We start from the raw sequence: 23,263 nt of genomic DNA on the forward strand, positions 1-23,263 counted from the left end.
GGGCTGCTCGTGCTATGAGACCTGACAGCAGGGCTCTCCGGGGCACGGGCTGAGGAGACGAGGTGAACGTTGCCCCAAGGACATTGTGCAGCCCCCTGCCACCCCTGAATCACACACACATAACACACACACACAAAAAAACACCCTTCTGCATCTTCAATATCGGGGGTGCTTTCTTTCCCTTTGTGTGTCCCGAAACAATAAATGGCCCTCTTTTCTCACTTGTTTAAGTGGTCAAGTAATATTGTAATATTTTATAGCCACATGAATTAATTTCATTTTATAATAAAAAGTTACAATGGAAATGCCTGAAATCTAAGGGAGTGGTATTATAGGTGCCCCTTTAGTGGTCTCAGGCTCAATAAAGCAAGGTTGCATTTACCTCAGGCCACCACTAGAGGGCACTGTGCAGACAGCAGCAGTATGAGAGGTAGTGGGTCAGGACAGAAGGGGTGACCTTATTTTAGTCACACTAACCATGACTAAACTTGAATTGATACATATCTAAAAATGCACAAGTTAAAAAAGTAATTATAACATAGTTACATGGTGTTCAACAGCTACATTAATATGAATATAGTTATTAATAATGGTATTAGTAAAATAATAATAATAATATAGCTTGTATTATAAATGTATATGCAATTACAATTATGTATTTTCCCAATTTAATTTAACTTATTTTTCTATAGTTTTATTAATGCTTTAAAATTGATTATTTATATATATATATATAATATTAACATATATCTTTAGAACTTAACTTCAAAGTCTTCAATTTATTAACTTAAATAAAAAATAAAGTAAATTAAAATAAAATATACTCTTAAAAAATATCAACATCCATTTTTGAACTTATCTTTATAGACTTCAATCTATTAATCTGCAGTAATTGTTGATTAATTAATATAAACATTTTCAGTAAAAATAAAATAAAATGGAAAAATAAAATAAATAAAAACAAATAAAATATAATATCATTCAATTAAAATTAAATAAAATAAAAAATAAATTAAAATAAATAAAAAATAAATAAAACAAATTAAATTAAACAATTAAAAATGTAAAATAAAAAAATACACAAAAATAATAAAAAATTAAATAAAATTAATAAATAACATAAAATATAATACAATATAATTAAAGAATAAATAAAAAATAAAACTTAAAAAATAAAACAAAACAAAATATAATAAAATAAAAAATAACAATATAAAATAAAAAAGCTTCAAAGTCAATTTTCCTCACCAAACCTTTACCATTATGCCAAAACTACGGACTCATCATGACCTGAAAGACTGAGGCAGCATTTGGAACAAAGCCATGGATGGTAAAGTGTGTAAGGATTCTGGACACCACCAATCAGAGTCAGTCATAGCTAATTACAGTTCAGCCAGAGCAAATCAAGCCAATAACAGCTGATTTCAGAAGGCTACAGCAATTCGGTGAGAACTTAAGGGTGTTCTGCTCCTTGCTTGTCTCATAGTCCAGCGGTTTGAGAGTGGCTCTATGTGTGCCAAATGTCAAAAACATGGCTATCAGGCAGTTGATTGCTTTAATTAGGTGATTAGCACAGAGCTTAGTGGGGGCTGGAACCCGACACCTGCTTTCACACACCAAGGAATCACAGCACAAGGGAAAATAATCAAGTGCACACTTACACATCCACTACCATACTTCTGAAAGAACAAGGCTAGTTGGTGCGTTCTCGTTTAATTGGATCAGATGCTAAATGCTGCATTAGTTTAGTAACTCGTATCGGCTTTCTTCCTCCCTCATTATGAAATACTAAGCAACATAATAACTCGATAACACCTATGCTGCTGAAATGTATGTGCTACGAAATATAATAGTGTGTGTATAATTGCACACTACACGAAACACTTCAATGCGGTCACATGGAGAGATTGCATTGCACAAGAATAAAGGTATGTGATATAAAATCCCCCTCGCAGTGTGGCATGGCAGTTCAGAATGAGTCTATCTGGACCCTCAGATTCAGTCACTAATTCATTTATGTTTGTTCCTCCTACTTCATTCACCAGAGTCTCAGATAAAGGAGAGGTGAGTCACACACACACACACACACACATACACACAGCCAGCTCCCTTTACACCAATGTAAGGTGGTTGAGAAAGCACTCGTTATTGTGAGCACCAGTAGAAATGAAATTGGACAGAGTTGTTTTGAAGTGAAGCAAAATTGGTCACTGCTTTTTTTTTCATCCACTAAATATCATAGAAAACTCTGTCTGACACTCTTAAGTTTTCAAGACCTCTCAGACATCTCTGACAGTCAGAGAAAGCAAGAATATGACAAAAAATTTTGAGAGGTACACTGGAGACAAAAGGTTTGTGAGGGTGATGTACAGGTTGACTCATTCTGCAGTTTGGACATCAACTTAAAATACAGCTGGATTTCAGGATAAAACTCTATTCCTATACTTAGGAATAGGGAATAAACATTAGGGAATAGGGAATAAATATTACAAAAAAGATGTATTTAATACTATGCAATATATATTATAGTCATATATTTAAAAAGAGACCAATTTAAGTTGTTTTTTTTCTCTAACTATTGTCCTGAAATTATGTACATATTTAAGAGATGATGGTAGTCACAACAAGTCTGCTTTAAAGCCCTAGATTTCAATATAGACTAGATTATATTTACTTTTGTCAAACTATCTAAGGAACCCTGTCTATACAATTTCTAGTGCTACAGTCGGGTATCAACAGTTCTCATTTTGTCTTCTGTACATTTATTACACCCAAGAAAATTAAGAAGAAACTAATTAACTGAAAACTGTAGGGTTACATATATTTTGAGGGGTCTAATTGTGATTTCTCTCTGTGAAGACTCTGCATTGAGTGAAACTAAGTTCGCTTTTTCAGATCTTAAATTTCTCTCACGAGTGCCATTCGTGCCTGCTGTTCTCGCGTAAATCCACCAAAGGCAACTGACTATTTCACTGACTGAATGACTGCCTTTTCACATGGTCAAACAGGGTTGTGCTTATTCTCTAATGAGTTATGGGTGTGTTTTGAGCATATGTGCATTAAACCAATCAGAGTCTCATCTCACATTACCCTTAAGAGACAGTTGTGTCACGTTGTAGCGCATTTGCTATGTACATGGCCGATTTCATTAGTGTATATAACATATACTAATATTCAGTGATTCATTCATTTTCTTTTTAGCTTAGTCTCTTTGTAAATCTGGGGTCGCCACAGCGGAATATACCGCCAACTTATCCAGCATATATTTTGCGCAGCGGATGCCCTTCAAGCTGCACATATATTAATATATGTCCAATCCAAGTAATAATTTTTGTAACAGTTTAATTCTTTAATTCTTTTTTCACATATAAAGATATTTGTGAGTTGGTATACATCCTGTGTATATCAAGCAGTGTGTAAGAGTTTGAACCCACATGGACGCATAACTAACAGCTGGTCAGTTGCGCAGTCTAATTCAGTTCTTTAAAATAGCACACGACAAAAATGCGTCTTAATACACCTCCTTTTTAGACTAGCACACCCATAAGTCCACAAAGTGGCACAAATGGATCTATTATTTAAACAACGTGGTGCAAAACATAAAAATTAGGATTTTGCTGGTCTGAAAACAGCAACAAATCGCGCCAAACATGCCTTGTGCCTTATTGTGCTAGGTGTATGATAGGGCCCATTAAGTCATCTGGTGAAACTGTATTTATATCTCAATATATATCCAAAAAAAAAATATTGCAATTCTAGATTTTTCCAATATCGTGCAGGCCTACTGCAGATCGTTTTCATGCTCAAAGAGCAACATTGCACTAAAGAGGAACCTGAAAGTATTAAAAAACCTTCAGTTTCAAAATTTTGAACAATGAAAAACTACAGGGAGGCCTTAAAGCTTCTCGTTGACAGTTGTAAACTCTTCTCATTACACGTTTAGAAAGATGACTGGTGCATGCCCAGCACATGCTGAGATGAGTTGTATTAAGTAGCATTTGCTGTGAACTGAGCTGCTGTGTAGCCATTGAGATTTGATAATCGCACTAAGCCATATCACAATTAATGGTGCAGGCCTACTGAGAACTACAGAAGTACTGAGTCACGAAAGGGCAAACTCTGAGCAATACAATTTTCCTCTGGGCTTGGCAAGCCAGGCAGTTTTATATAAGTCCCATGATGCAATACTTGTCACTTGGGTCTTGTCATGTTTGACAGCTTGAGAGGTAGTGATGTTGACTTACATCGGTAGGTCAGACGAGTTCAGGTTTAAAAAGATTTTAGATTGCGTCGGTTTGTTTTTCACAAACGTGGGTGGGCGCGAGTCGGAAAAAGCTGGCAAATGCATCACTAGTATGTAAAAGTGCATTTGCTGTTGCTGCATTAAAAAGCCAAAGAGTACATCTTCAGAATGTGGTCGTTAAGACTCCTTGTTCCTTTACATTCTATAATGGCTCAACAGTGCGACAGGTGTTTCAAAATGGCTGCTGTTACCTCAGCAACAGCCTCCACTCATTACAGTTATTTAGTTGTTCTATTTTCGAGTTGCCTGTGTGGTCGTTAGAAGAAATAGAGTGAGAGCAGTTTTACACATTGCTCCACATGAAGCAGAGCACATCATTTTTTTATAGCCTGAGTTTCTTTTCTGTGTGTTTGGACTTGTTTTTGGTTGTCTCACCGCCTTATAGGTCTTTTTCTGCCCGGCGTGTTTGGGTGCTCTACCGGGATCCGCCCCCATCTCGACGTGCATGGCATAGATGATATCAAAAAAATCCTCCACCACAGCAACCCGCTTCAAAGAACTGTCCTGGGCCGTCCCTCCATCTGAACACTGCAGACACAGAGAGAAAAGGTGATCATGAAAAAGAGATGAAAGGTCAACATTGAGAAGCTATGGCTAGATTGAGACCAATCCATGTGGAATCTGATTGTTTTGATTCTGAAATGAGCCACCTCTACTTGTAGTCCTAATTCAGATACAGATCTGATGTTTTGATCAAAATAAATAAATGATGCCGCAGAATGTGACATGATATGATTACAACTGTTGCAGCAGTAATTCAGTGCTCAAATTGAATGTGAAAGCAGCTTTAGTTCAGGACCAAGTGTACCTCAGGCATCCTGAAATGTGAGGGCAAACCATTTAAATCATACCTTGGTGATTGGATGAGGTAAAGGCCATAAACCCCACCCAATCTAGGTACATTAAAGTGATGTGAGCTACAATACAAATTACATTTATCTTCCAATTGTTGTGTTTTTTCCCAATATTGTTTCCATCATTGTACGTTGTCAATAACAAAAGTTTTATTGCCAATCCAAGTTTTAGGAACAACAAGTAATAACTTGACTTCTAGTTGATCATTTGGTATCAGAAGTGGCTTATATGAAAGGCAAAGGCCTCTAAATTACGCTTATTTTACAAAAATAAAATATGATCATGCCTTGATTTTTAATCAATTATTTAAGACAGTGCAGTCTAGCTTTGTTTAGACAAAAAGTCTTGTCACTTAATAGAAATAATGTACAGTATAGAATATAAAGTCATGGTGCAGTGGAAAAACAATAAATATTGTGTATGACTCCGATAAGCTTGGACGACGGCATCTATACATCTCAGCAGTGACTCAAAAAACTTATTAATAAAGTCATCCGGTAAAGAAAGTGTTCTTGCAGGACTCCCAGAGTTCATCAAGATTCTCTGGATTCATCTTCAATGCCTCCTCCTTCATCTTACCTCAGACATTCTCATTATCGTTCATGTCTGGTGACTGGGTTGGCCAATCCTGAAGCACCTTGACCTTCTTTGCTTTCAGCAACTTTGATGTGAAGACTGAAGCATGAGGAGTGCTATCCTGCTAAAGAATTTGCCCTCTCCTGTAGTTTGTAATGTAATGGCCACACAAATGTCTTGATACCTCAGCCTCTTGATGTTGCCATCCACTCTGCAGATCTCTTGCATGCCCCCATACTAAATGTAACCCCAAACCATGATTTTCCTTCACCAAACTTGACTGATTTCTGTGAGAATCTTAGGCCCATGCTGGTTCCAATAGGTCTTCTGCGGTATTTGTGATGACTGGGATGAGGTTTGACAGATGGTTCATCTGAAAAAATATTCCTTCTGCCACTTTTCCAAATGAACAACTAGAAGTCAAGTTATTATTTGTTGCTTTTACAACTGAAATTGACAATAAAAAATTTGTCAGCTAGTGTATGTTTTAAGTAAGTATTTTATGGTATAAAATGGTGTGGTGTCATGATTATGTGCTTGCAATTGGTTTTGGGTTTTTGTGCTGGATTTTCCTATGCAAACTCAGGTTCCAAACTCAAAAAATGAAAGTGGCCAGGCTGAGACATTTTGAATACACTTTTGTCAAGTAAGAGGATCTTAAGACTTTCTTATAAATGACCAATTCACATTCAAAAATGCATCTTAGTTGCATTTAAATAATAAAAAAATATAAGGTATGTTTTACATGCTGGAACCAGTACGGGATTCTTGATTCTGGTTTGAAGCTTCTGATAGACCAGATTCACCAGCTCTGTTCTCCCACTTTTCACAATCACTGCAAATAGTTTTTACAGTATTCATGTTTCAAGATTTTCTACTGTACATTTGGGTTAATGTTCTTATTTGCATATTCATGAGGTCAGTAACACGGACTGGACAAATAACAGCAATGTACAAAAGCTAATAACACATCATTTTCTTTTTCACTCCTGTTGCATTTGTTCTCTCAAACATTGCCACTTAACAGTACGTGAAGTTTGTGACTGTACAAAGCTCATGAATATTTAATGAGCTGAGCACTGTTTAGTTTATGATTGTTTGTCTCTTGTAAGCAGCTCGCAACATTAGAGCTGATGTAAAATGACAAGAAGTATAGAAAAGCCACAGTCCTTGAAAGTTGTAACCAAATAATTTCCCTCAGATGAAAGCCATTACACAGGTTTCTCTTGTCCAGGTTGGGCTCAGACAGCTAGGAAGCAATTCTGTCTGTGTTTGTAGACCAGTAAACTGCAGTCTGGTTTGGAGAAAGAGTAAGAGTCGCTCTGACAGGCTCAAAGGCCTCTGACAGCAGCAATGACACAGCAACCAGCTGAACTCTGCATGCACCAGTCCGCAGACTGGCATCTTTATGGGCACAGTTCTTTACGGCTCATACATTATTTGAGTCGCATTCTCCACATTTATGCTGATCACAGTTCCTTAAACAGTGCTGAGCTACAGGGCTGTACGAGTTCTGCCCTTGGGTTATGGTGGCTATGTGTAAGGTTAAGAGAGTCTCTTTGTGTAGTGTATTATTCAGACGTCCATTGATCTGAATCTAATATTAAGTCCTCCACAGCTCAAGGGGTTTCTTACAGAACGTCTCCACTGTTAAGATCTGTGTGAGAGAGAAACACTGTGGTTTTTGAACACTTTTCTGCAGCATTTTAAAAATAACTGCTTTCTTCACCACACACACACAACCAGCCCCACCTCCCACCATCACCACCTTCAACCCTGCTTTCCATAAAGCTGACCCTGTCGCTATGGCAACTGGAAGCGCTCTCGGGCAGGTGTGGAGGGCAGCGGGTCATGTGACACCTGCCGGAACTCTGATCGCTACGACAACCTTTTCATTCCCCTAGTCCCACACAGGCCACGCTGTCACCTGTTCTTTGTTGCTTTCACACCTTTTTTCTCTCATTACTTCTTTATCCGCTTTACTTCAGAATGACATGTCTTTTTCTCAGGTACGTGTAACTTATTTTACTTCTTTTAACCCCTCAACTGTTGCTGTCCCATATTTACAGTACGTTAAAAATAAAACAATTCTAAGCCTTACCTTGACAGACTGTTTAATATGTATTTATCATTAAAAATGCTAATGTGTGACTTCCAAATGTGGGGTGAAATTTATAACCGTTCTTAAACTGCAAAAGCTATTGTTTCCAAACAGGTTTACAAAACACACTACTTGTCTGTCATTGGTCAAACATAGGTGGCCCCGCCTCATAATCACACCATTGCCTGAGCAACTCTATTTAGCTGTTTCAGATTAATGTGTTGGAGCATTTATTTACTGTTAGCTTACTTTAAAATAAGTGTTAATAAGTGGAATGTGACTACATTTTATTTAGCTTGTTATTACTTTAACAAATCTGTTTTTTTATGTCACAAATATCCAAAACGTCTATAGTTTCCAGATTCTGTACAGGTACAAACAAAGTTAGTTTATAGTGTCTGTTTTTACAGACACACCACAAGAGGTGTGGTGTAAAAAAGGAAGTAGCAATCATTCTCCTTCCTCTTCTTTTATTTCTCTCTCTCTCTCTCTATCTCTCTCTCTCTCTCTCTCTCTCTCTGTCTGTCATTCTTCAACTGCATATTTCTACTTTGATTCCCAGAGGAACTAACATTTTTTCCCATTTTTCTCCAGTTTTCCTTTCAGCATCCCCCTTTTCCCCAAGACATCTTCCTTTTTTCTCTTTCTTTGCTGCTTTCCATTCCTTTTTTTTATCTCCTGTCCCGCTCCATCTTCCTTCTCTCCCTCTTTCTCTTGCTCCCCCTTTCCCATGTGCCAGGTAATGAAGGTTGCCATGGCAACTAAAACCAGCGCACAGAGCAGGCTCGATTTAATCCGGCCCTCTCCAACCATCCTGCTCATGCATGCGTTCCCTCTTGTCGTCATAATTATCACTCTTAATATGCCATGATCAGTCAAACATGCGGCAGCCTAGCTGCCATGATCTCGGTCATGAGGTGACAGCACCACACCTATGCACAAACCCTCCTGCTTTCCGTCTACCAAAGAATACTCCAGAAATGCTCCCTCTAGGACACCAGACGCAGGCTCCTTCAATACCTTTGAGAAGAAAGCCTCAGCTATAGCCGTGGGGGAAGGACTCTGTGTGTGTTTGACTCTCTCTGTCCTACAAACATCGCCATCTCAGCTTGACTGCTCCATTCCGGTTGCTTTCACACATGCACTCACAGACACAAACATTTCCTCTTCACCCCCCGCCCATTTCCCCAATCTGAGGGCACATCGCAGTCTGGGACACCAGTGTGTGGGTGACTAAAGTAGGCCAGCAGGATCAGGGTGATCTGCTCAGCTCTATCCAAGGCCTAACTTGGGCCAAACCTGACACACAGTGACGCCATACTGTACCCAAATATACATATCCAAATATGGGACAAATTTGTGTACAGTCCGTTGAATCACTGAGTGTGCAATAAAAACAACAAACCACAATTAAATCACTAAATAAATGCCAGGGTAAAACAGGGGATCTGATATCTCCCTGAAGTGCTTTGTTTTGCGGTAATGACCAACAAGCTGTGCATTAGGGTACTCCAGATATGTGAGAAAAGAGACTGCTGAGGGAAATATACTGTTTATTTATTAGATATTTTTAATGTGTATTTACTAAATCAAATTTTTGACCGATATAACTCCACTAGCTCAAGGGTTCACACATTTTTCAGCCAGTGACCTCCAAAATATCAATCCCAGTTACCCCCCACTGCCTCGGAGGTAAAAACATACAAACAGTGCACACTACAGTGCATATACACCAATACTATATAAACATGAGCATATTGACAAAACAATAAAGGTATCGGTTTAACAACCATATCATTTTTATAGTCATTATTTATTTGTTTATTTTAACAGTAACCTCATATAATAAGACTGGTGGGCACAATGTTTAGCGCAAAATTGAGAATTTTTGGTTTATTTTCGAGACCACCACTTGAAGATCATCCTCTATGTTTAGTCATTATTTTTAATGTATCCAAGTGCTGTAAAGGTGTCGAAGTTTAACATTGTGCTGAAAAATTAATCTGATGCATCTAACGCTATTGCTGTGTCGTTAATGTAGCATAATAACCCCAGAGGTCGTAATCCAATGGAAAAAAAAATTGAAAGGCTGATGGCTTTTTATTTCCATGTTGTTTTTTAAGTAACTCATTCATTCATTCATATTCTTGTCGGCTTAGTCCCTTTATTAATCCGGGGTCACCACAGCGGAATGAACCGCCAACTTTACGCAGCGGATGCCCTTCCAGCGGCAACCCATCTCTGGGAAACATCCACACACACATTCACACACTACGAACAATTTAGCTTACCCAATTCAGCTGTACTGCATGTCTTTGGACTGTGGGGGAAACCGGAGCACCCAGAGGAAACTCAAGCGAAGGCAGGAAGAACATGCAAACTCCTCACAGATTTTTAATTAACTATTAAATACTATTTTTAACTTCTGTAGGTTATGCATAAAGTAAACTAATACAAATAGTTTAATAACATATATGAGATTTTTTTAAATCACTAAGCGACCCCCATTGAGAACCACTGCACTAGATGGTAGAGATGGTACCTTACTTCTAATGTTTCAAGGCACAAGCATAAATGCATCCTGCTAACAGACTTTTATTTACACAAATTATATTTTGGAAAACTACTTAGGATTGTATGCAAGATTGGAGAACATTCTGATGAAAATGCAACCAAAAAATAGCCAGTTCTGATTTATGGCCAGTCGCCTGAAGTAAATTATGCCACAGTTTTCATCTTAGACCAATTAGAATATCACTTGACTGGGATAATAGTCATGTTTTCATCCACTTAGTTGAAATGATAGAAATGGAAAGATGCACATACTAGGCATGGAACAAAACCGTTTTCAAGGTACACCGCGGTTTAGAAAAATTAAGTTTTTAAAAATGCCAAAATTTTCAGCTATGTCATTTCAACGGTACATGTACTTTTTTTTTTTTTTAATTTTAAGTTTTTTAGGACAACGGTATCTCCAGCACAAAAAAATATATCAAAAGATTCCATTTTAAAGTGTAATGAAATCTGTGTTTTTGAAACAAATGAAGACAGCAGAAGTTAATGATTTACTTTAATTATTAAACCTGACCTGTTTACTCTCCCCAAATATTTTAAAAGTTTCTCAAAATAAAATATATTGTGTTCAAAGCGGAAAAACTTTTAGTTTTTTACCCAGAAATTTTAAAAGGATTTTTTTTTAAATGGTAATTGGAATACCAGGAAACCGTAATATTTTTATCCAAGGTTATCATACCGTCAGAATCTTACCGGCTCATGCCTAGCACAAATGTTTTGAAAATGCATATAAAAAATGAGTAGGATAAATGTTTTATCTGGAAAATTGAGCAAAAACGTCAATGGAAAAACATATATGAAATAAATTCCAGCATGCTCAGCAAAAAAGTCATGTGATTTTGTTTTATTAGATCATGTGATAACAAAAAAAAAGGTGTGGCGAGACGATATTAATGGACATTCTAAATTTTTTTGGCCATTCTAAAACCCCTTAACCAAAGCCACTACCTCCTTGAACAGAAGAGCAGTTTTGCACCTTCAAAAGCCACTGCATACTCATTGTGTTTCATATTCTGAGGTGCAAGTATTTTATTATATAAGAAAAAAAGGCCCACGGTGGCTTCTGCTAACGTAGCAATTTCCAATTTACTTTTTTATATTTGGCACCAGTTTAAAAGAGAATTGTCACCCCAAAGCAATAAGGTAACTAGTCTGAGTCCTGGCTGGGCCAATTGGCATTTCTGTGTTGAGTTTGCATGTTGTTCATGTGGATTTCCTCCAGGTGCTCCGGTTTTGCCCACAGTCCAAAGACATGCAGTATAGGTTATTATTTCATTCATTCATTTTCTTTTCGGCTTAGTCCCTTTATTAATCAGGGGTCGCCACAATAACAATCATATGTTTTACATAGCGGATGCTCGTCCAGCTGCAACCCATCACTGGGAAACTACAGGTAAATCAGATGAACTAAATTGCCTGAAGAGTATGACTGTGAGTGAATGCTAGAATGTTTGGGTGTTTCTCAGTACTGGGATGCGGCTGGCCACGTAAAACTGTAATGCTGGAATTGTTGGTGGTTCATTCTGCTGTGGTAACCCTAAATAAATAAGACACTAAGCCAAAGGTAAATGAATGAATGAAATAACTAATTAATTAATGTTTTATGTCATATTACTCTGAATGGAAACGTAGCTTATGATGCATTACACAGTTTAACGGTCACAAATATTTGTAAAATGCAGCAATCGACCAATCAGAATCAATTATTCTGCAATGCTTAAAAATAAACATATGATAAATATTGCAAAAGCTTGGTTGTAAAAATGTTATATTAGAATAAAGCAGACTGTTCCCAATCCGATGAACAGTAGCCAATTGTGACAGCGTATACTGTAGTATGACTCACACAGTGAATGTTTCAGATTGCTTCAGATATTAACCCTGATCAGGTGAACACACTCCTCACTCGCTCTTCCTCAAAGCACAAAAGCTCAGTGTTTTGATTCACAGGTTGAGCTGACTGTTTGTTCCCATCGTGGAGCAACAGAGTGTGTGTTTAATCATTAAACCGCTGTAGAGCTGAACTGGCGTGTGTGAGATGCTGCGTTCTGGGCCTGAAAGTGCACAGTTTCATCATCCTCTCATCATTTTAAAGAAGCGCTGTGAATTGTCAGCAGCAGCAATCAGCATTTCCCCTTCTAAAACTCTATCTGTCTCTCTCTCTTTTCTCGAGACCATGCAAGCCTTGGCTTTTTCCAGATGTGGCATATTTTTCAATCCCCCTCTCCTCTATCCTTCCTATTCTCTTTCTCTCTGCTTTTCTCTCTCTCTTTCTTTCCCTCTCTCACCCGTCCCGCTCCAAACAGCTCTGTTGCTAGGAGACTGGAGGGGCTGATTCGGCAAGCGGCCACCCCGACCCCCCACCCCCTCTGGCAGTCGTGCACACACACACACACAGACACACAGACAGAGTCTCTGAACAGTCGTACACACACAGGGCCAGTGAAGGGAGGGGGGCAAGAGAAAGGAGGCAGCTGGGTCACACACACACATGCACGTATGCATGGGCCGATGGAGAAAAAAGAGCCCTAGCAAATATTTGAAAGGGTAAAGAGGGCCTGATAGATGAGAATGTGAGCGATATGACACCAAACAGTACACATTACATATGTATATGCATGTCAGATGCTTTTGAAAATGAAACCCTCAAGGGCTTGAATCCTATATAGCTGGACAGTGGGACACTATAGTGGTATGTTTGCAACGCATTAACCTAATCTTTTCCTCAATGCTACCTTACACATAAGCGATCAGTGTTCATATAAACTAAAGCAATTTAGACAAGAGGCCTGTTGAATGCTTGATTCTGATTCGCTAATTAGTCTTTTGTGAGACGTATGGACATCCAGTGAAACGAAATGTCGTGTCTCACAGGATTATGGTGCTACATAAATAAACAATCATAAATATGAACACAACACTGGACATAAGAGCTATTTTTAACTTATTCATAACTAACATATCGCATCGGTAATCTAACTAGACTATCTATACATTCATTCATTTATTCATTCATTTTCTTTTCAGCGTATTCCCTTCATTCATCAGGGGTCTATACATTTAATACTTAAACTATATACATAACATAAGACAGACTATACAAGTAATTTTACATAAAACAGAATGAATCTTCTAAGGTGTGCAATTATCTAATCATCTAAAGTCATTCATGGCAAGTCTTGAATCATTACAGTTCCTAATCATTACGCTGTCTGATTTCAGCTATTATATAGTGTACAACAATCAAAAAAGTCAAATAAAAAAAAGGCTTCAGATGACATGTTGGGGGTTCTGGTGATACCAAGAATAGCAAAGTCTACTAAAGGAGGTCAAGCCTTCTCATTTATGGCTACTAAACTCGATAATAGCCTTCCTGATAATATCAGAGGCTCAGACACACTCTCACAGTCCAAATCTAGATATATCATTTTATTAAAGCATACACTCAATACACCACATAATCCTGCTCCATGAGTTGAGTGGGCATGACAAACCACCTGTATACACACTCCTCCTGTCTAAATGCACCACACATTTTGTTAGAAATAATTCTATGCTTTTTTTGTTTGTTTCCTAAACTCCTATCTTGATTTACGTAAGATACATTTAATATCTCCAATTCAAATACATTATGAACAGCAGCTATGCTAATTCTTTTTTTTGTTTTCTGTTTCCACCTGGGGATGCCCATCCCGAGGCTACTAGAGATTGTGCAGCGCCATTGATGGGATCCAAGACCAGTGAAAAGATGATGCCAATCATCAAGGACCTCATGGACAACACACACACTCAAGCACACAAATACACTTCATTAAACATGTTCACATAGACATCACTTAAGCTGTAAACCTGCAGGTTAACTGTTTATATACTGTATTAACTTGTATTTGGGCAGCATGGTGGCTCAGTGGTTAGCATTGTCACCTAACAGCAAGAAGGTCACTGGTTTGAGTCCCAGCTCAGCCAGTAGGCATTTCTGTGTTGAGTTTGCATGTTCTCCCCATATTCACAAGGGTTTCCTTCGGGTGTTCTGGTTCCCCTCATAGTCCAAAGACATGTGCTACAGGTGAATTGGATTAACTAAATTGGCTGTAGTGTATGAGTGTGTGTGTGTGTGTGTGTAAATGTGAGAGTGTAGGGTGTTTCCCAATACTGGGTTACGGTTGAAAAAGCATCCACTGTGTAAAACACATGACAGAATAGTTGGTGGGTTATTTCGCTGTGGCGACCGCTAAAATATAGACTTAGCCGAAAGAAAATGAGCAAAAGAATGAATTTGTATTTTATTATAACCTTAGCTTAATTTGATTGTACTGCAATAATGTGGACCTTTTGTTAAGCTGTTTTGAAACAATTATCATTGTGAAAAAGTGCTATACAAATAAACCTGAGTTGAACATGTTTAAGAAACTAGTTCTTAGCATAATAACTGATATTTAACATGGCCAAACTCACAACCTTAGTGGGGCATATGAATTATCAATACTGATTTGCCTCTGGTTCTAAAAACTACCAAGACTTATGTTTACATAGAAACTGGACTGACGGGAATGAGTTGGTTTGTGTTTTATAAATACTATTCAGTTTTAAAGGGCACATTGTTTACCCCTTTTTTATGATTTAATATTAGTATTATAGTTCTTCTGAGTGTGCCAGTTTAATTTCAGTTCATCACACAGTTCAGATGTTTTTATTATAATGTGTTAAAAAGTGTAATGTTGGGGTCGTTTACACAGTTTGCTGTTTTAGGGGCGTGTTGCTTTACAGTTTCGGCTTCCCTCCCCCGTAACAAGGGGGTGGAGCCAAGAGCTTCCACCCTCTGTGTTTGCAACAGACAGGCTGACAGACAGAGAAGCTAAGCTTAGCTAAGCTAGGATGAGCATTCAGCAGTACAATTCGGACACAGACCAAGCAGAGAGTACAAAATCATTTGTGTTTTTGTATAGTCTCAGTGTACAAGTGCCGAGCTTGTACACCGAGACTAATAACCACACACACTGAATTAACTTTGACTGAGGCACCAAATGCGCCGCGACACGGCACACCAGGCACTCAGTGATGCGGTCTTTCATCAAAAATAGAGCACGGGTGTTCCTTGTTAGTGATATCGCTTTGACTCACACGCTGAAAATGGCGGACATGCAACAAGAAACTGAGGATATGATCGTGACGCGAGGCTGTCAATCAATACTGGTGGGCGGGGGAACCGCACTCCTACATAAAGTTGCGGTCGATCTGAAAACCGCTCCAATTGGTCCACCGTTTATATGTTGTTAAATTAAAAAAAAAAAAGGGCGGTGTGTTTATATCACCCCAATATGATGGTCTATACACTATACTTACTCATGTCTGTGCAAACAGCTTGAAAAGTAGATTTTTCACCATTATGTGCCCTTTAAATGCTTTAAAACAGTTTTTTATAAATTAGTTTGCCAGTTCCAATATGGCTTACATCTTGGGTATAACAGTCCATAGGAACGACACTTAGTAAGATATGGTTTGCTAAGGCATACCTGTTTGTCCAGGAAAATCATATTATTGCAGTTCTTCTCCACAAGTGACACAATTTAAGTTTTTATACATGCGAATAGCACAACTGGCTCAATTCTAGCTCACCTACAGTCATGTAAGTAGTTAGGACACCCCATTGAATTTCATGGTTTTCCATATTAAGGCCAAAAGTAACTATATGACCATTGGCAGATCTTGCAATTTGGAAGATAAAACAACGACGCATGTTATTTCACGACCTGTCAGTACTTCATTTCATTCATTTTCATTTTCTTACACACTATGGTCAATTTTAGCACACCCAATTCATCTGCACCGCATGTCTTTGGACTGTGGTGGAAACTGGAGCACCCAGAGGAAACCCCCGCGAACGCAGGGAGAACATGCAAACTCTGCACAGAAATGCCAACTGACCCAGCAGAGACTCAAACCAGCGACTTATTTGTTGTGAGGCAACAGCACTACCTACCGCGCCACTGCGTCGTCCCTGTCATACTTATTTAACAAAAATAAAGCCAAGATAGAAAAGTCATGGGTGACACACTTTGATTCAAATGCCTGTAGATCTACTTTTAGCATTAATTATTTAACATAAATATTGTATGTATGACATTATCATATTTCATTCAGGATGAGGTCTTTATTTTGGCCGGACTAATAAACTTGATTTATTTAACTTTTTTTCAGGTGTTTCTGTTATAGATTTGCTGGTGTGCTTGAAGATCATTGTTTTGGCTAAGCTTTAGCTGTCTGACGGGCATCGTGTTACCACACATCTGAAGGTTCCAGACCAACAAACTGCTAAAAACATCTGCTAATGATCAGTTAAAGTATTTGATTAGAAGTGTCTGCTTATTTTTGTTAATACTATATGTTGTTGTTCCTCTGAGAATTTATTTATTTTTTAAGACCTGCGAAAGATCAGATAATAAATATAATATATAATAAAATGCCCTGATATGAAAAAATTGGAATTTCTATACATATGCTCATTTACATATGAGCTTTACATATAGTGCTGCAAGACTTATTGAACAATGCTTACTATATTAGTGTGGTGCAAATTGAGTCTTGTCTGCCATCAGGCCACTTAATATACAGCAGTGTATTTATGAATTGCTTTGTTTGTTAAATCTGCCATAACACATTACAATGATATAGTGCTTGAGGGATAATGGGGAAAATATTTATATTAGAGCGGAATTGTGTGCGTCTGTATGTGCATGAGAGAAAAGAAGTGTTACAGCGAAGCATGCGATTCAGATCAGTTTGCTGCAAATCTGATAACAGGTCACCTCTTAAAGTCCCATCTCCATCCTGTGAGCCCAGCAAAAGGTATGGACCTACAAATTGTAGAGAGGCTTTTTCTCAGCGGGAGGTGAGGGATTTAGAAGAGGGTTACGGGGCAGGGGTGCTGTGTATGAATCTTTGTGCATGAAGGTCAAGGAAAGATGAAGTGTAATCCTTCCGTTCCTTTCCTCCCCTCTCATCTCCTCTTTTCAGTCCTGCGACCCCCCCCCCCCCTCCCCCTTCTCTCTCACCATCCTTCCACTACAAGTTCACCATACTCTTCCATTAAATCCACATTACAGTTTTCTCTCTCCCTTCACTCTTTCCTCATTCCCAACCCTCCCTCTCATTCAGCTACTCGTTTCTTTCTCCCCTCCTCTCTCTCTCTCTGACAGGGTGTGACGGACGCTTTCAGCTCCTCGTACGGGTGCTGCTCTTCCCTGAGCTCCATCTGACTCCCTGCACCCACATTACCCACACACAACTGATCATTAACTGTCATCTGCATTAGTCTGTCACTATAAAGCGTTGGCCTCAATTGTGCTCCCTTAAAAGTAATTTTTGAGTGTGCGTCTGATGTGCAGCTCCTGCAGGGTGGTAGTCAAGCAGCATATTTGACATTGTTGTGCGTACTGCTAAACTCAACATAAATCTGAACTGACCCAATTCGTTTTCCGATGGCACATTTTCAGAGTATATTATTCAAAAAATGTCTTAATCTTTGAACTTTGTCTGAAATGAGTTTCATTTCTGCTGACAACACTTGACAGGGTTTCTTCAGGCTTCATCGAGTTAAATTTAAGACTTTTTAAGACCCTTTTAAGACTATTAAGAATGAAATTTTAGACTTATGCAGGGTTAAAGACTCAGGATTATTTTTCTAATGGGCCGGTGTAATTGTCATGTGTAATTGTTTTTAAGTTGTTTTTCCCTGATTAGGGAGTTTAATGTAGAGAATTTGCTGTAAAATGTCATTCAGCTGTTATGAATTGTGGCTCTTTGCAAAAAAAAAAAACTAAATATAAAAATAAGATTTTGTTGAGATCTATTGTTGGTCATTGGATGGATGTCGGCTCGATTGAGTAGCTTTACTTTGACAAAAAAAAAATTTAATTAAAGCCAGCTTAAAATGAGTTAAGACCTACGACACACCACTACAGTGAATTTAAGACTTTTGAAGACCTAAAAGTTTGTTTTTGAAATTTAAGACTTTGTAAGACCCAGCAGACACCCTATTGCTATTCACCCTACAGCTGACAAGCTATTGTACATTAAGTTACAATATTTATGAATTAATTATAAAATAGTTGCATTTGTATTTACAGCTTTGTGTTATGTAGGGCATGATTTTTATTCCAATCAATTCCAATCACATTTTACAACTCACCGAGTTGAAATTTGAACAAATATGACATATAGGCTATTCGGAAAAGAGGTCTGAGATTGACCATTCACAATGAACATTATTACAACTAGTGTTTAAAAAAAAGAACTAAAGAACAAGATTATTGTTGATCAAAACTATAAATTAAAACAGAATGACAATAATAATAATAGTTTACTTATTATTATTACAGGATGTTTAATAATGTTTATTTTGTGCTACTATCCTCATGCCATTTGAAAAAGACCCAAAAGAACACTTTTCTCAGAATTTCCTAGTACCAGAATTGGAAAGACTTTATTTGTTTTCAATCATAAAAAAAAACTTTTAAAAAAATGTTATTGTCTCATCAACTGAAACATTAAAAAAATATTTTTGTAATTTATTAATTTATATATTAACCAATACTGATTAGGGCTGCACAATACATTTTTCACGATCACCTGCGATCTAGTCCGTACAGATTGCTGGAGAACTACAAATCCTGTCACGCACCACATACTCACACCTGTTATGGTTCCTCTTTGAATTCACACACACACACAGCTGGGAGCTGCTCAAAGACTGGTTACTGTATATACAGCACACAAACACACAGACTTTGCTGAGACTCGTTGTCTGTTTACACTGTGACATTACAACGTGTTTTCCCCTTACCTTGTCTGGCCGTGTTTTGACCCTTGCTCTGTACCGACCATTCGCATGTTTATTGACCTCAACATTGGATTATCTGCATGTACTTGTTTGCAACTGTTTAGACCGTTACCTGCATGACCAATCTGCCTAATAAACTGCATGTGAATCCCCAACTTTGTCATTCATTGTCATTTCAGCATTGATATCGCAACATGCGTATCTGCAAGTCACTTCGCAAGATATGCAATGTCGACTCTGTATTATAGCTGACCAGCAGATATAGAATTGCATTTAATTACTGTATTTATGTGGAATTTATTTGATCTATGAATAAAAAGATTTCTCACTTAGACTTTTTGTCCAAATATCTACATTCCAAAGCAAAAACATGATGATTTTACTTGTTTTAAGGAAAAACTCAATATTCTATACTGCACTTTTACCTTTTTATATATTTGGACTAGGACTGAGACAAAGCAAAGTAAGAAAACATTTTTTTAGCATTGTGATAATTTATTTCTGTGCCTGAATACTGTTAAGACTCTCCAAAACCGTCAAATAGAGCCATGCAAACTATCTTGTCAAACTGTATTCATATCTGAATTTTTTAATCGCAGAAAAATAAAATATTGCAATATCAGATTTTTTCCAATATCGTGCAGCCCTAATATTGATTATTTAAAATTAACATGTATAACAAATTCATTTTGCATGTAAAGTGGCTAAGACAACGCCATATTTGAACCATACAGAAAAAACAGTATCAAAAATTGGCAAGGTGGCGCAGTGAATAGCGCTGTTGCATCACAGCAAGAGGGTCACCGGTTCGAGCACCGGCTGGATCAGTTGGCATTTCTATGTGGAGTTTGCATGTTCTCCCCGTGTTCATGTCGGTTTCCTCTAGGTGCTCTGTTTTCCCCAACAAGTCCAAAGACATGCGGTATAGGTGAATTAGGTAAGATAAATTGTCCATAGTGTGTGTATGTCCTGATCCTCTAGGTTGGCAGTTGAGAGTTGGGCTAACGACCCACCTCGTAAAAATTTGATGTTACAAAACACTAACATGCTGCGGCTAATATATCAACTTCGATATAAACGGCCCCAAGAGTAAGTATACAGTATTAATAGATCACATTATTATTAAATGATATATTTTTAAATATAATAATAATAATAAGTTAAATTATTCCAAAGTCTAATTCAAAATAACTATTATATCCATATTATATTAATAGCTATAGCTAACAGAAGTTTTTTTGACCCAGTATGTCCAAAAAGTTAGGTTTCATCTAAGAATTTCCTTGCGATGCATGACTAAAATCAAGATTGATGGGAACTGTCACAGCCAATAGCCTTGTGGGCTGCATTTTGACACATAGCGTGGTTGCGCTTTGACCGAGTTTGAGTTCTGGCTCGTGGTCCTTTTTGATTCCACACCCACTAAGCATCCGATGTGTCTTCTCTGCACTATAGTCCAAGTAACACCCCCCAAAAAATAAAAGAATTAGTCAGACTCAGTACTGATCAATGGCTAATCAGAAAACCCCAAACTTTAAAGTAACAACGGCATAGCACAAACCCAAAGTGCTAAAAAAATGAAACACTTGTTTGCATGTGGGTATACACGTGTTGTGTTCATGCTCGGAGGTGTCTGCTGGGTCACGTGACCCTGGTGTCATGGTGTAATTGCGCGGTGGGGAGGGGGGGTTCAGACAGTGAGACAACCGGACAGGATCACAACGCTAATGAGAGACTGCAGCAGTTAATTACAAAGGAGAGAGAGAGAGAGAGAGAGAGAGAGAGTGGCACAGAGGGTAGGGAGGGTGAATATGAGGAGGGGGAGATGGAGTGAGACACTCTTTTGTCCCAAAGCTGCATCCTCCCAGAATAGAGATGGAGAGAGCTTTCATTCGCTCGCACACACATGATCCGCTCAGGGAGGCAGCGTGTAGCAGGACTGTGTCTGTGTGTGGTTATCTGTGTAGGTGTGCGAGTGTGTGTTTGCAGGATCTCTCTCTCTCTCTCTCTCTCTGGTAGGGGGGAGGCCCTGGAGCCAGTTAAAAATGGTGTTAATTTCTTCTCCTATGGGAGAGGAGAATGGTCTCTCCATGGCAACAGAGAGAAGGAGCCGAGGGGAGGAACACCAGAGCAGCACCATCCACGACCCTCTCTCCTCACACACACACTAGAACATGCGGAACACACAAAAACAAACATACACACACTGGCAATGTGCATAATCATATTCATACACCCAAACTTCACATGTCCATTCCATAGACATTCCTATAGATACAGACTACTTCTACTTCTGTCAATTCCAAATCTCAGAAAGACAATAGCATGAAAGATTGGAAGAAGAGAGAGGATAGTGGATCAGATCACCTACTTCTGAATCAAACATCCATTTCAAGTAGGAGGCTTCTCACTTCTAAGAGACAGACTGAAGTGGGTCAATCAGGCGGTGTGTGTGTGTGTGCGTGTGGATGTGTGTAGCACAATCAGAACAGTTCTTAGTAAATTGAGAGACCAATGTGGTAATTATTTTGTCCTCTGCAATTATTGTGAGCAATTTAACAAGTTAAAATTTTAGTTAGATTCAATAGAGATGCAACAATTGTTAGTATAAAATGTGCAGTTGGACTTTATTAAGCAACTTTTAACTTGCTTAGACTATGATTGGAAATGTTTGGGCCAGAAAGTTTTCTTTGGAAAAATATTGACACTTTTAGAGGTTATAACTTTAGAAATAAATGTCCTGGTATACTTAAAGGAAAAACTTAAGAACTGCTAATTATAAGTATATTGACATTTCAAATAAAATATTTAAACAAAAAAGAGTGTTTTTAATACTATACAGCAGTGGTTTTTAAGACTCAGGTACCAGTTCACAGATCAATTGGTACCAGGCTGCAGCACAAGAAATCATTAATTAAGTTTAAGTTTTATTTAATAAATATGAACAATCTTTTATTTTAAAAAATGACCTCTCGGTTACTTCTCGGTCACCTGAGCTAGCAAAATGGGTAAGAAACAGACGTCTTTGGAAAGTTTCTTTGACACAATTGCGCCTTCCAAGGCACTTCAGAATGCTGCAAGCGCACCGCGAATCATGTGACAAGAACTTGCCGATCAGCTTCATACTTTGTATGGAATTAACACATTTCAGGAGACTAATTATCTCAGACAAACACTGAACACCTAAACACTGCAGTGCTTTTAATGCTCTTCATAAATAAAACTTGTATCAGAGTTGCAGCAATGTTTTTTCAGCTTGTCATTCTCTGAGAAAACGGTTATTGGTCGCCTAATAATTGACATACACCCACAATGTGGTAAAATTGTCAAGTTGATGGTCCGTGATGATAAAAAGGTTGGGGACCAATGCTATACAGGACTTTAAAACAGCTTACCAAATTGACCGTTATGAAAAAGTTTGCTTCATCAGGCAAACACTATTGAACTGCCATTGGTCTTTAGAGATTCAAACTGTCCTCAAATCAGCAAGAAAACCATCAAAGCATATTAAAAATGGTACCTCCAAATGTGAACTGGAATTAGCAAAATCATTGATAAGTAAAAGTCCACATAATACATTTAAAAGAATCAGAATTTTGATTTGTATTTAAGGTCTTATATAATTTCATTAAGATATACACAATTGCCACAATATTGCTTTGATGATGTCACTATGATGAGGTGATTTCTTTAACGCTGTTTTTATATTTATTTAAAACTAGTTTATTTATTTTATAATAGAATGGAAAGTGCACAGCACATATTTACATGTTTATCTAATCCAAGGGAGTCCAAACTTTTTCTTATAAAGGGAAAGAATAGAAAACAATACTTTAATCATATTAAGTAAAGCATTATATGTTTTTATTTTATGTATAATGGACCTAATATAATGAAAACATAAGAATTATGTTTATAACACAATAGAGTTTAATGCTGACTACACTAGTCAAGCTGCACCTGCCTTTGCCTTGTTTTCCTCCATAAGGAATTCTGAATTGTGGTCTATCCGATG

The 23,263-nt window shown here is 37.8% G+C and overlaps 1 protein-coding gene across 3 annotated transcripts in view; it reads right to left on the reverse strand.

The window, feature by feature from the left end:
- Positions 1–23,263, reverse strand: part of nol4la (nucleolar protein 4-like a) — an 87,589-nt gene that overhangs the window by 41,784 nt on the left and 22,542 nt on the right. For all 3 annotated transcript variants that reach the window (XM_073910355.1, XM_068223143.2, XM_001922510.9), the window contains one exon: positions 4,679–4,831. In XM_073910355.1, coding sequence (XP_073766456.1) covers positions 4,679–4,750 — 72 coding nt within the window. In that variant the 5' untranslated portion in view covers positions 4,751–4,831. The remainder of the gene's footprint in view (positions 1–4,678; positions 4,832–23,263) is intronic.

Source organism: Danio rerio, chromosome 8 (genome assembly GCF_049306965.1).
Source record: "Danio rerio strain Tuebingen ecotype United States chromosome 8, GRCz12tu, whole genome shotgun sequence".
Taxonomy (NCBI): Eukaryota; Metazoa; Chordata; class Actinopteri; order Cypriniformes; family Danionidae; genus Danio; species Danio rerio.